The 15585-nt window shown below is 43.2% G+C and overlaps 1 protein-coding gene across 1 annotated transcript in view; it reads right to left on the bottom strand.

The window, feature by feature from the left end:
* The window catches only part of LOC124616483 (irregular chiasm C-roughest protein), a 337995-nt gene that overhangs the window by 41386 nt on the left and 281024 nt on the right, over positions 1-15585 (bottom strand). Inside the window, exons 7-8 of the mRNA XM_047144794.1 lie at positions 10976-11230; positions 3080-3403 (exon numbers count right to left, since the gene is read on the bottom strand). Coding sequence (XP_047000750.1) covers positions 3080-3403; positions 10976-11230 — 579 coding nt within the window. The remainder of the gene's footprint in view (positions 1-3079; positions 3404-10975; positions 11231-15585) is intronic.

Here is a 15585-nt window from a genome sequence, read left to right on the forward strand (position 1 = left end):
TATAGATTACTATCTCAAATTTTTTCCTTGAAATACGAACTACAAATGGCATAAAAAAATTAAAACCTTAAGCAGTGTAATGCGCCAAGCCCGCTTTTCAATGTAACAAATAGAGGAAAAATTTTATTGCAGAATTTGTCCTGGGAACCTAGAAAATGTAGCTTTAGAAGTCTGTGAATTTTTGTTTACATAGCAGCAATGTTGTAAAGAAGGCTGTGGAGCTATTTTCTGCTTCAATCAGTGTGGTATAGAAGTGTTCCAAACAAGTTTTGTGCTGTTCAGTGGGATTCAAGTGATGCTTGATTTATTGTACCATTCTTTGTGCAAGGTTGAATCTGTTGATCCCTTTTACAATGCTTAGGCCTAGTAAAGTATTTTAAAAATATAGTAAGTCCCATATTTGCAATATAAAGCGAAAAACTGACATTGAGGTTAGGGTTGGGGCTGCAGATGCAAACATTAGCTTGTCTCCAAGTACATCTAAAATAAAACTTGGGACAGGGATTGTGTCAGAAGAAACAAATCATGACAGAAATACAGGTTTCAGAATTGTGGATCTGGAAATGGTGGCAGAAGCACTTGGGAAAGCTGAAAGTGCTCTGTTTGTGGAGGAAATGTGGATTTGGTTGATGATGGAAAGAGAGAAGGTTTGGTTAGCACACTGCACATTTTGTGTCAAAACTGTGATGCTGACAGACCATTTACGACATCAAAGGTCAGTAATAGAATCCATGAAGCCAATATGAGATTTGCGTACGGACTAAGATGTATAGGGATTGGAAGAGATGGTGCAAACCTTTTATGTGGTATTATGAACATGTCTAGTCCTCCACTAAAATTTTCTGCAATGAATACTGCTCTCCTCAATGCAGTTGCTGAAGTAAGTGAAGAGAGCATGAAAATGGCAGTGCTGGGGGCAATTCAAGATAATTGTGAAGTAACTAATACCAATGATATAGCAGTTTCTTGTGACAGTTCCTGGATGAAGAGGGGCCATACTTCACTCAATGGGGTTTCAACAATCATTAGTGTCGACACTGGAAAAGTATTAGACTTAGAGATAATGTCTAAATATTGTTCTGCGTGTTCCTTGCACAAAAATATATTGACGCAGGTAAAGAAACAGAATGGCAAGAAGCCCATAAAGTTGTTTGTAGCAGAAATAGTGCAGGCTCCAGTGGTGGGATGAAAGCTGCAGGTATGAAATTCATTTTCCTTAGATCTTTGCAAGGGTGTGGAGTAAGATACCTACAGTATTTAGGAGATGGAGATTCTAGTGCTTTTAAGAACGTAGTTGAAAGTCAGCCATATGGAAAAGATTGCACTATTGAGAAACTGGAGTGGTTAGGCCATATTCAAAAGAGGATGGGTGGACGACTCGGAAGACTTGTTGCAGACAATAAACGCAAGCTACTAGAGGATGGGAAGCCACTTGGAGGTAAAAACAGACTAACAAAGAAGAGAATTGACAGCCTACAAGTCTATTATGGTGCTGCAGTTAGAAGTAACCTCACTAGCTTGGATAGTGCGAGGAAAGCAGTATGGGCCATTTGGTTTCGTTACTTGTTGACAGACACTACACCTTAACATGGCCTCTGTTCTAATGAATGGTGGAAATTTTTGAAAAGTAGGGAAAGTGGGGAAGTTTATACCCATAAAAATAACCTTCCTTATGAGGTTTCAATGACCATTAAACTTTTAGAGCACTGGCTTCACCAGAGCTGCTAGAAAATTGTCTGCATGGGAAAACACAGAAGCCAAATGAAAGTTTCAATGCTCTTACTTGGAAAAGATGTCCAAAGACTGTGTTTGTTTCCAATTTGGTGGTGAAGATTTCTGATTTGGAACCTGTAGCAGTGTTTAATGATGCGAATGTGGTAAGACTTCACATCCTCAGCAGGTTGGGCTTTACACCTGGAGTCTTCACTGAGCAGATACTGCAGATGATCGATAAGTAAAGAATCGCTAAGGTAGAGACTTCAGTCCAGGACATACAAAAAATTGCTAGGTAAAGGAGCAGAGAAGCTAAAAGAGCTGTAGACGATGATGAGGAAGAAATGGAATATGAATATGGGCAGTTTTAGCTAAGGTATGATAGATTTTTTTTTTTTTTTACATTTCGTCCAAACTTTAAAGTGATTTTTCTGCAACTTAAGATTTTCTGCTTTCAGTAACACATATATCAGAAACTACTGGAAGTATTGCAATGAAATTTGGCACACATATTCTTTTACTTTGAAGTAATATTTAAGTGGAACAAAATTTTAATCGAGATATTATACACAGTTTTGTGGTTGATAATATATTGAAAAGTTTGCTTGTAAAACATATTCGAATCCCAAATGTCACAGAAAATAATAGCATTAATTTACAAAAAAGTTACTGCACTTAATTGTACACTTATTAGTGTAGATTATTATACTATTAAAAAAATTGGCAAATTTGCCTCGAAATTATAAAAAGTGTACGTTAAAATAATAATGCAATAAAAGATTCAAAATTATCTCACTGCATTAGGTTGTTATTAAAAATTCGGATATTTAAAAAAAATCATACTAGATCACTATACATTGGTGTGAAAAATTTCAATGAGACTGAACAAAAAATGGCAAAGATATGGATTTACAAAAACATCAGTGCAAGACCCCTTAAATGCAGGTCGTCAGCCAATGTGTTGTCCGTGGTGAGAGATAATGACTGAAATATGGTATTTTCGGCATACTCTTTGTGGATCTCGGGATATTGAATTCCATAATGATATCCGAACTGGAAAGTCCTGTGCGCCTAGCTCCGACTCTCATTCCACGTTCAAAGTCTGTTAACTCCCGTTGTGCGGCAAAATCACGTCGGAAACGTTTTCACATCTATCACCTGAATACAACTGCTGTTCCGGCAATGCATTGCCCTTTCATAACCTGTGTAAGCGATACTACCGCCATCTGTATGTGCACACATCGCTATCTCACGACTTTCGTCATCCTACTGTATAGCTTGCGTCAGGTGTTCCTATCCTCCTCTCCATGGAAAAGCCTTAAGGGAAATGAAGCTGCCGATAAAGAAGGAGAAAACGCAGACTCACCCACGACCTGCAGGGAGACGGGTTCGCTGGTGGCGGTGCGCGCGGAGCCGCCGATGGTGTTGACGGCCTGGCAGACGTACTCTCCCTGCAGCTCGTACGTCACGTTGCCGATGTCGAGGTCGGCGGCGGTGCCGCGCAGCACCTCCGCCACGGCGGCCGGCGCGCCGGCTGCTGCTGGCCCGATGGCCGGGCCGGCGGGCACGCGCTGCAGCCAGCGCAGCTGCGGGGGCGGGTTGCCCTCTGCGTCGCACGAGAAGCGCGCCGGCGAGAACAGCGCCGCCGTCACCAGCCGGTCCGGGCCCACCGACAGGATCTGCGGCGGGTCTGCAAACGGCGCCGCGCTCTCACAACCGCACCACCACGTCAAGTGCGATCCAGTTTCACTCCTCATTGAACAGTTAATTTATTTTATTCTACTTGCATAATACACTACTGGCCATTGAAAATGCTACACCAAGAAGAAATGCAGATGATAAACGAGTATACATTGGACAAATATATTATACTAGAACTAACATGTGGTTACATTTTCACGCAGTTTGGGTGCATAGATCCTGAGAAATCAGTACCCACAACAACCACCTCTGGCCGTAATAACGGCCTTGGTACACTTGGGCATTGAGTCACAGTTTGGACGGCGTGTACAGGTACAGCTGCCCATACAGCTTCAACACCATAACGCAGTTCATCAAGAGCAGTGACTGGCGTATTGTGACGAGCCCGTTGCTCGGCCACCATTGACCGGACGTTTTCAATTGGTGAGAGATCTGGAGAATGTGCTGGCCAGGGCAGCAGTCGAACATTGTCTGTATCCAGAAAGGCCCGTACTGGTCCTGCAACATGCAATCGTGCATTATCCTGCTGAAATGTAGGGTTTCGCAGGGATCGAATGAAGGGTAGGGCCACAGGTCGTAACATATTTGAAATGTAACGTCCACTGCTCAAAGTGCCGTCAATCGAACAAGAGGTCACCGAGACGTGTAATGGAACCCCATACAATCACGCCGGCTGATACGCCAGTATGGCAATGACGCATACACGCTTCCAATGTGCGTTCACTGCGATGTCGCCAAACACGGATGCGACCGTCATGATGCTGTAAATAGAACCTGGATTCATCCGAAAAAATGACGTTTTGCCATTCGTGCACCCAGGTTAGTCGTTGGGTACACCATCGAAGGCACTCCTATCTGTGATGCAGCGTCAAGGGTAACCGCAGCCATGGTCTCTGAACTGTCAGTCCATGCTGCTGCAAACGTCGTCTAACGGTTCCTGCAGATGATTGTTGTCTTGCAAACGTCCCCATCTGTTGACTCAGGGATCGAGACGTGGCTGCACGATCCGGTACGGCCATGCGGATAAGATGCCTGTCATCTCGACTGCTAGTGATACGAGGCCGTTGGCATCCAACACGGCGTTCTGTATTACCCTCTTGATGCCGCCGATTCCATGTTCTCCTAACAGTCATTGGATCTCGACCAACGCGAACAGCAATGTTGCGATACGATAAACCGCAATCGCAATAGCCTACAATCCGACCTTCATCAATGTCGTAAACGTGATGGTACGCATTTCGCCTCCTTACACGAGGCATCACGACAACGTTTCGCCAGGCAACGCAAGTCAACTGCTGTTTGTGTATGAGGAATCGGTTGGAAACTTTCCTCATGTGAGCACGTTGCTGGTGTCGCCACCGGCGCCAACCTTGTGTGAATGCTCTGAAAAGCTAATCTTTTGCATATCACAGCATCTTCTTCCTGTCGGCTAAATTTCGCGTCTGTAGCACGTTATCTTCGTGGTGTAGCAATTTTAACGGCCAGTAGTGTACGTTTCTGAGCACAGCCATCATGAGATAAACATTTAAGACAAGCCTGAAGATTAGCGCTGAACTGTAAACGGTATTGTCTGTGTGTCAAACATGAGGTGCATCACTTGTTTCAGACAAGGTGACAGAGTTTTAATTTATGATCCTCTATTTAGTACTGCCTTCAATTTATATCTGATGATGGTTTCATAACGTGGTTGTAGTTTGCAGGTTTGTACACGACAGAGTGTGGCTTGCAGCTGCGCCAAACTGCTGTTCGGGGTGAACACCATGACTACTTCAGTGACAAAGTAATGTAGTGCATCGCCTGTTACCACCTCAAGTTCAATATTTGCATTTAATCAACGTACTTTGAAATTATTTATTCGTGTATTCTCACATAGATTTTTAAGATTGTCATCTCATTATAACATAGAGAACTGACGCTATATTCACTGAATTAGGCTCCCACTCTGTAAGAGCTGAGTTAACATACACGTCTACTTGTCCGAACTGAGAATTTTCGCAGTTTTTCATAAGTCATTTAAGATAATTACAAACAACACTGCAGATCCCCTTCTATCTCTTTTTCCAATCTGAGCTTAGGTTCAATCCCAAATTTTCTTTACTCTCGTTACCGACAGAAGAAGTAACGCAATTGCCGTAACATTTCGTACAGAGGGTGAGTCACAGACTATTGCCACGTAGAATAACTCCGAAAGTATGATATTAGCTGACAAGTTTGTGGGACAAGTGTTGCGTGGGACAACGGGGTCCATAATATGACGTTGGTCTTTTGTTGCTAGATGGGGTCGGGCCAGATATATGGAGGCAACTTTTTTTTTCTTTTAATGGGATGCTATAGTTTCATACTTATATTCTGACAGCGGCTATCGAGACGAATCCAATGATGTGTTACAGTAAGGTCTCTGAAGGTCAACGAAGGTCGAAAAGGTGGCATGAGCAGCCGTTTCCAGAAGGAGATCGAAGTGATGACCATTGTTATGAATGCAGTGCTGCAATCTTCTTATCATGGATTGAGTGGTTTTCCTTATCACATCGGCAATTATCGAAACACGTGCCCCGACAATTCTGTCTCGTACATCGTACAAATGGTAAATATTCGCCGAATAGGCGTAACCATCTAACGTGCCATTAACATGTAAACACCATTCGACAGTTTCGCAATGCAACACTAATAGGAACGGTAAGAGTAGTATCGTCGAATGAAGCGAATCTGAATGATGTATTCCTTCCGAGAACAAGCTGATATGCTTCCATTTCCGGAGTATGCCAACGAAATTCAGCGAGAGCTAGAGACTCATACGCTGAAAGATGTCATCAACTTAATCACCCTACACGTCGAGCATTTAATTATGTGTATGACAAACTGAGAAAAACTGGATCTTTAACGCTTCGGAAACATATTCTTGCCACTGTGGTTCGAGATCCTTTTGTTAGTTCACGTCAAATCGCAAGGGAATCTGGCACGAACCAGAGTAGTGTTGTTCGTGTTCTGCATCGCCGTAAATATCATCCTTAGCATATCAGTCTCCACGAAGAATTAACTGGTGCGAATTCTTTGCGTCACATTGAATCCTGCGGATGGGCTCAACTTCAGATTCAAAGGGATGACTCATTCATTAATTTGATTTTATTTATTGACGAGGCTACATTCACGAACCGTGGGAATGTTAATTTGCGTAACATGCATTACTGGGCAACTGAATATCCACGTTGGCGGCGGCAAGTTACACACCAAAAACCGTGATCGGTAAATGTGTGGTGTGGTATTCTGGAGGACAGAATTATAGGCCCTATTTCATCGAGGAAATCGTCATGGTAGGAACTACACCACATTCCTGTAAGAAACATTAGGTCTATTATTGGAAGAAATACCTCTAGAAACAAGGAACAGAATGTGGTATCAACACGATGGGTGTCCAGCACATTTTTCGCTGATGGCTAGAAATGAGTTGCAGAGACAATTCACAAATCGTTGGATTGAATGCGGAGGAGATGTGTCGTGGCCGGCTAGTTTGCCAGACTTGACGTCTCTGGATTTTTTATGGGTATTCGTGAAAGACATTGTTTATAAAGATGTACCAACTACACCTGAAGATATGCGAGAGAGAATTGTCAGAGCATGTGCTTCGATAAGTGCCGATATGATAAGGAATACCACTCAGTCCATGATAAGAAGATTGTAGCACTGTATTGATACCAATGGTCATCACTTCGAACACCTTCTGTAAATGGACGTTCATGCCACTGGTGTGACCTTCGTTGACCTTCAAAGACCTTACTGTTACACATCGTTGGATTCGCCTCGATAGCCGCTATCAGAAAATAAGTAGCAAGCTATAGCATCCCATTTAAAAAAGCAAAGCTGACCTTCATATCTCTGACGCGACACATCCAGCAACAAAAAACACACGTCATATTATGGCCCCCGTTGTTATATGCAACATTTGTTCCACAAACGTTTCAGCTCTATCATACTTTAGGAGCTATACTTGGTGGTAATAGTTAGTAACTCACCCTGTACATTTCTAGAGCTATGCAACCAAAGGTAGAAAGGAACCATGTTACGCAGCTTTCGTTTCGTGTTACATACTACTACCACCAGCCTTCTCTTTCATATGCGCCACAAAAATCATTTAATCCGGCCCAAATATTACCATAATAACAGGTATACTTCTCCAAACCTACAGTTACTTCATCTCCGGGCTCCAAGTTAACAAATGTAAACACCATCAACTTCATTAAAATTCTTTAAACGTAACTATGTATGCAGTTCCGTCACATCCATCACACCCAGACTATGAACAATACGAGGTTTGTCCACGTCTTTTTACGCGTCATGATGTTTTCGATGAAACAATATTATCCAGTTATTGAGCACAATCTCTTTTAGTATGCGTCGTATTATCGTCGTTAATCCGTCGGGTCCCATTTCAGCGTGTCTCCCAGAATCCAAAACGTAGCGTTCTAACGCACGCTGCTGCCTCTGCGCCTCTGCGCGTCGTTTTGCTCATCTACTAGCACTCCTGAAAGGGGTTTGAGGACGCCGGTGTTCTTACTAGTTTTTACTCAGCCTTCTGTGATCGCAAAGTCTTTTTTCCTTTAATATTACAAGTTTTGGATTTATGAATCGTCCATCTTCAGAGCTATAGTCGATACACAATGATTCCTCTTTAAGTGCTAAGTAGCCTTCATTTAACACAGTATTCTGTGTTCCACTTTAGATTCAGGAATATGTAGCTTTTTCCATTACTCCTGACTGTGGTTGTGTACACTGCGTGAACATACGCTACTTCCTAGGTGTACCGTGAAGGCTGCGGCATACAGAACTGACATCGATATACTGTGAGTGGCCAGTGCACCTGTCCGCGGAGCATATGAACGATGTTAGATCTGATGGGTGATTATTCACGACCATACATGGGTGGTTTGATGGACTAGAGCATGTGATGTACATACGGTCAACTCGCTCGAAGGACTAAATCCCTAATGCCATGGGTGGGTGACAAGAAATGCAGCCCTAAAACTGTTATCTCGAATCTCTGCTGGTCGTCAGAGGGCGCTTTTCCTGGAAACCGAGGCGGCACCGCATATGGCGCCCTCATTCTCAATGTGTGGAGACATCACACTGCGAGATAATTTCTTTATGTACTGACATTTCATCAAAAACGGCGTCACCAAGGCTAATGATCAACGTTGTACCTGCTTCACTATGTCTCATTCCATGTTATTTGCAGCACTTTAATGCGAGATTCACTATTATTTCATTCTTCACCTCCTGGTGTAGCCACTGACCCTTATCCTTTAATAGTGTGAAAAGGAAACTTTCTGCCTATTCCATATCCAAAACCGTTACGTAGTAATCTATAATCATCCAGTCCCCTAAACTATGAGTACTAAGAAATCCTCATCTAGTAACCATTCAAAGTAGGTCCACAATACCCTTAAAGCAGTAAATGGACATAGTTGAGGAATATATCTCATGAGCATCATCAGGCAAATGTGGCATCGACCTTCCTCCATATCCTTGAACAACTAGTTCTCCACCTTAGTTTCGATACTCGACTGCCGTCCATATGTTATGTCTGACCAACGGAAATACATCGTCGGTCTGCTGTAAATTTCGAGTTCCAACACCACAGTGTATCTGTCCATTATCACAAAACAGCTCTGGCTTGGTATCGGGCCTGTAGCAGCATATATCACGTCCTTTCATTTCCACACTTTCACGTCCTTCTGTAAACCAGCTTCAGGGTAAGCCATGAGACGTACCCATCCAACTTGCCCATATGTGGCCTTGCAAAAGAAGATTACAATCAACGCTCTTCTTCTGTAACTTATATTGTAAACCTTGTCAATTGATATATCCCAACAGAGACTTCCTTTCATATAACCTTTTCGTAAACATTCTTTCCACACCTTTCCTCAGAAATTTCGTAACTATAGGAGAGCCTCATCTATCACAGTTCTTACAGAGCAGAACTGTTCACATCACCATCAACGCTTTTTGTATATTACTTTAATAAGCACCCGTTGAAAATTATTTATATATTATTTTAATTTTATTTGATCCTGCCTGCCCACCCCGTACAGGAAAGGATTCAAATGTTCAAACGTGTGTGAAATCTTATGGGGCTTAACTGGTAAGGTCATCAATCCCTAAGCTTACACAATACTTAACCTAAATTATCCAAAGGACAAACACACACACCCATGCCCGAGGGAGGACTCGATCCTGCGCCGTGACCAGCCGCACAGTCCATGACTGCAGCGCCCTAGACCGCGCGGCTAATCCTTCGCGGCAGGAAGGAATTATTTAAATTTAGACGCTCTGTAGAGAACTTTTCAACGATTATTAGTAACGAAATGGTGTGAAACGAGGCTTGTCAAAGGATATATGTGCGTGATACCGGTAAATGGAAGGTACATGACGTCATTTTACAAATTCCTACATGACTCACTGGCTTGAAATCACGGCAACATTATACTTTCTTTCTTTCTAAATGACGAATTATTGCTCTGAGCACTATGGGACTTAACTTCTGAAGCCATCAGTCTCCTAGAATTTAGAAATACTTAAACCTAACTAACCTAAAGACATCACACCCATCCATGCCCGAGGCAGGATTCGATCCTGCGACCGTAGCTGTCGCGCGTTTCCAGACTGTAGCGCCTAGAACCGCTCGGCCACCCCGGTCCGCTGACGAATTGTCCCAGAACATTTTACATGTCATTATGCAGTGTAAATAAGCAATGTATGTTAGAAGTTTAAGTGGTTTTCTACGAAAGTATTTGTACATAATTGAGGAGCTCAGTATCATGTTACTTCGAATAACAGTTTTCATCAATACGTAGAGACTAAAATTTGGAGCATTCTCCCCTTCTAACTGACTCATGTCAATGTGTTTCTTCAATCGGTGGCATGACTGTATTTACCGCACAGAACTGAAAACAGTTTGTTTCCTCAAAATTAAGACAGAATTCATTTTCTGGAAACTGATTAATAATTCTTTAATGTAGGCTTTCACGGCCGATGTTGTCTTCAGTTAAAACTTCCGGGCTGAAAGGCCGTGGTCGATGTATAAAATTTCTACCTGACGTTTCGTCTCCAGCTGCGGCAGACATCTTCTGAGGTCGCCCGGCTACTGCCGGATAACTTTAACAGTTTCTTTTTCTTGTTTTCTGTTTTTTTTTTTTTCTTTCCCTCTTGTCAAGTTTATTAAAACACTAGCATAGTCTGCAGACACGATGTCTCCTGCATGTTGCATGTTAGGTGGAAGGGCATTCACCTATAGTATAATGAATAGGAGTGGACCAAAAATTGAAGCTTATGGAGCTTCCTTCGTGATTTCTGCCCACACACTAAAACATGATTTCTATAACTTGTGCTTTCTGTTTATAATGATTGAGGTAATGACAGTGACTGAATGCAACATAAACAGCTAAATGGCTGTTTTGAAAGTTGATTTACTGATGTTTAAGGCTGTTTCGAGCCAACATTAAGTGCGCACTAAGCCAGCAGGCAGTAGGTCAGAGAAGGCGCGCTGGGGCGGAGCAGCGGTACTCACACTTGACGTCGATGTCCACGGCGAGGCGGCGGCTGGTACCGACTGAGTTCTGCGCGGAGCAGGTGTAGGTGCCGGAGTTGCGGCGCATGGCGGGCGCCAGCCGCAGCCGCGAGTCCACGCTGGCCACTTCGCCCGCGAGCCGCCACACCACGCGAGCCGCCGGGTTGGCGTCCGCCTCGCAGCGCAGCTCCACGTGCGACACGCCCTCCTCCACGTCGCCGATCGGGACGCCGCTCAGCCGCACCTCTGGCGCGTCTGTGGGCACAGCGCGGCTAAATGAGTAAAGGCTGCACTCAGACAGGGAAACGGAAGCCACCGCTTCCACACCGGCCGTTCGAGCTTCGTGGCGGATATCGGGCAATTATGCTCGAATTCGTCACCAAGAAGGACCTCCACACCACCAACTCGAACCCAATCTTCACGCCCAGCGACTGGGGCTTCATCTTGGAGGATGCGATCGCGAGGCTGAAGAAGGAAGTTCGAGGTGGAGAGAGGAAGCTCTCACCCGAGCTAGAGTCCGCGCTGAACAACATAGCGCGAGATGGGAAGAACAACTACGACCGCAGGAACATCCAACGTCACCGCCAGCATGCCTGCTTGCTGGCAACCAGGATTCATGACCAGGCAACACGCAAGGACCATCCAGAACGAAAGGCAACACCATTCTAACCCGTGAGGATCTTGGAGGAACAGCTATACTAAGTTTAGACTCCATACCTCAGGCCAAGGATCAGGTCCGTATGTTTAGCGTCAGCGTCAGGCAGGTGGTACCCTACTGATTTTTACGTGGGTCATTCCCACACAGCATTGAAGTGAGTTACTTGGTAAGTGACGTTTAAGACCCGTGACAAGTACGAGAGGCTTTCAGTAAGCAATATAAAACTATTTTCTGTAAGAAGGTATTCAGGATTCCAGTACACCACATAATTCCCCATTCTTTTGGCTGAAAACCCTATTTTTCCGCATAATGTTCATTCAATGCAGCGGCGTTACGCAGCCTTTCTGGGAGGGCCTGTATGCCCGCTTGGTTCCTTTCTACTGGTCGACGCCGGAGTCAATGTTTTGCTGCATCACTATCCTCCCAATTATCCACGTAATGCCTCTCACAGGATGCATCCTTCACTGGGAAAACAAGTGCATTTCGGAAGATGCGAGACCCGGGCTGTAAGGTGAACGAGGATGAGCGGTCCAATGAAGTTTTCTGAGTTCCTCTCAGGTACGCAGAGATGTGTGAAGCCTTGAGTTTTCATGGAGAAAGGAAATCTCGTTGTCATTTTTGTGGCGACGAACACTCTGAAGTCATTTCTTCACTTTCAAAAGTGGTTCAAATGGCTCTCAGCACTATGGGACTTAACTTCTAAGGTCATCAGCCCCTAGAACTTAGAACTAATTAAACCTAACTAACCTATGGACATCACACACATCCATGCCCGAGGCAGGATTCGAACCTGCGACCGTAGCGGTCGCGCGGTTCCAGACTGTAGCGTCTAGAACCACTCGACCACCTCGGCCGGCTTCACTTTCCTGAGGGTAGCACAACACAATTCAGAGTTGTTCGTTGCACCATGATGGAGGACGTAAAAGAGAATAATCGCTTAAGAGTACCGAATATTGTTACCGTGACTTGACTAGCTGGGATGCGGCTTTAAACTCTTTCTTTGTAGGAAAGATGGTGTGGTGCCACTACATGGATTGCCGTTTTGTTTCCGGTTCGAAGTGATGAACCGATGTTTCACTGCCTGTGAAATATCTCTGGAGTGAGTATTGCGTTCCGCGCATGTTGTCAACGGTGAGCTGGATCTGTCACGTGATTTCCGGATGACGTTGTTTAAGACAAATTCATATCGGCCGCCTGGTCAATTCAAGTCACGTCAAAATATTTGACAATTTGTTTCAAATGGAGGCATTCACACAAGTCGTCAACGGACCGCCACGTCACGTCACGGCACGTCGAAACTTCTCAGGAAAAAGTTTTTACTGTATCATCGTCTGCTATCGACGTAAGTTAACCCAATTTCACCGCGCTCAGTTATGTTACAATAGTGGATTTGGTTCTTTTTGTCTTTTGAATCTTCATTTTATTATTAATATTGGTTTTTGTGGCAAATTGCAGGTGTTCCATGATAACCGAACAGAGACAACGCCCATATAGTATATAAACAAGAAAATGAGTTAATGAAGCAATTTACATGGAATAACGTTTTAAGTTCAGCTTCAATGAATGAGAAAAATACACTTGTTTAAGGGTTAATTAGTTACATAAGGAAAGAGAAAACCACAATGGAAATGTACAAAGGCCCCATTCATTTCTCTTTAGCTGTTGTTCGAGGTGTTTTCATGTACATAGTTTCTTAGCAAATAACTGACGACGGTATGAAATGTTGTTTCACTTCTCAGTGCTTTAACAAGCAAAACTGATCAAGAACATACGGTATGAAGTTTCCTTTGGCTTAATGAACATTGACGTTGTTAGTTCCTCAATTGTGACTTTTTTTTATCACGGATGGTGATTCATAACGTCACTTTTGCCATTCGGTACTAGAATAAGCGAATTAACGTGACGTCATGTGACAGACAGTGCAAATGCACCTTGACATGATGGTGCCGTTAGTCGATGCCCGTTAATTTTCCTCTTCAAGGTTAAGAATCCACTTTATTTCAGGTATCAACTGCCAATTGTCGTGGTATCTATAAAACGCCTATGCGAATTCCACAGCCGCTACGAAGGGAATCTGTCTGCATTAGCGATATAATGACGTTAAAATTTATAGGGCGCATTACGTACAGACCTATGCAGTCCCGAAATCACGTAGTCCCCGTGAGCAGTGTATGTTGACAACGAAAATTATTTATGCGCATCTGAATGATCATTCCAGCTGTATTTCTACTCTATGCTTTTCTAACGTCGTGTGTTATGTAATTCCTTGATATATACGTCTTGAGTAAATGAAGTTGTAGGTTCACTACAGTGAAACCACTTTCTAATTGTTTCCACACGAATGTCGCCAACGCCATACAGTGATTTTCGTGGAAGGCAACAATGACACTCATTTTGAGTTGTTCCATGTCACTGAATGTCAAGCAATTAGAAATACATTTTTATAGCGCATTTTCTTTCCGTTTTCTGGTTTCCGTCGAAGTTTGTAAACTGATTCCAACAATAATATTGCTGAAAATTGGTTCCTGTTCCTGACAGCTTTGTTTTCAGGTCAATAATAGTATATAACCGTTAGTGTCGTTCATTTTTCTTGAAAGGGCATCATAGATATTCTACTTGTTGATCATTAATCTTCTCTTTTGGGAGAGAATTAATGAATATGCAGTGATAACTGAAAATTTGTCCGGAACCGGGACTCTCAAATGAAATTGTAGCCTGTCTCGAGGAGACGGCTTAACCACTGGTTATCAAAGCATGCCTCCAAGCCGGATTCTTCTTTCAGTGACATATGTGTTTCCGTCTTGATTTTGGAGTATAACTACCAGACGGCTCGAATGATCAAAATTTCACCCTCCGTGGCTGATGACAGATTTGAGTCGAGTTGTTTGAAGGCATTGGTACAATAATCAGGGATGTTGCATTTATATAGTTCCCAGTAGAAGACAAAAAGTCTTTAATCGTTTCTGTCTCCTTCCAACTGTTATTTAGCTCAGCTGCACACCACAATAGCTTATTGCGAACTCAAACAAATATTTAATGTGATATTTATTGGACTTAAAGATATTGGACTTTAAGATACTGGACTTGTCTCTTTCTCTCTCTCTCACCAGACAATTTTGTTCTATGAATACGATGTCAACTGAATAAACTGGTAACTAAAGAACTTTGCAGGTTACTGAATATTATGAGGAATCTAAGAATTTCACAAAATGTGTACCGTAATAGCAGTCATAACTTTCGAAGGTCAGTAACTTCATTCTGCTTCTCATTCTGATGATCAGGATGTGGGATCCGTGGGTATTCAGCCACGGACCGACTCATTATCAAATCCCATGTCTGAAACTGTCACTTACATCTTGGTAAGCTGCATGACATCTTCATACTTTTCAGATTTAACTGCGAGAGACACGTTATAGAGAGTTTCCTCAGAGAAAGTCAATGTTGTTAAGCCTTTTTGCATGTTTAAATCATGGCAAATAAGTTGTGATAACGATGCGCTACAGCAACCTGTAAGCTAGTGTGTATCATGGGGTATTCGAAGAACCTGTGCTCTGAAATAGCAAAATTGTCATTATAAGCGCTATTAATGTTGGACCGAAACAGCATTTTGAGGTAGGACGAGAACCACATCTTGTGTGATATCAACTACAGTAAATTTCCTGAATATATTTTTAACAAGTTTAAGCACGACACTCTGTTCACAGGTCAGAATCAGACCTCTGTTTCGTGCAGTTTCAGAATCTGACTATTGTCAATAAATTCTTCTGGGTTTGTGACGGGATTGTCAACTCGTATAAATTTCCGAAGCTTCGGCGGCTGTTCCAAGACGCCTTCCGAAGGCTGGATGTGACAACGGCCGCGGGAGCCTACGTTTACAATCTGACTATTGTTTGGTGCAATGACGAGGCAAGTCCCAGACGTATCTGGTTCTTGTTCCAATCAGCCGACGTCG

The sequence above is a fragment of the Schistocerca americana genome, chromosome 5 (genome assembly GCF_021461395.2).
Source record: "Schistocerca americana isolate TAMUIC-IGC-003095 chromosome 5, iqSchAmer2.1, whole genome shotgun sequence".
Taxonomy (NCBI): Eukaryota; Metazoa; Arthropoda; class Insecta; order Orthoptera; family Acrididae; genus Schistocerca; species Schistocerca americana.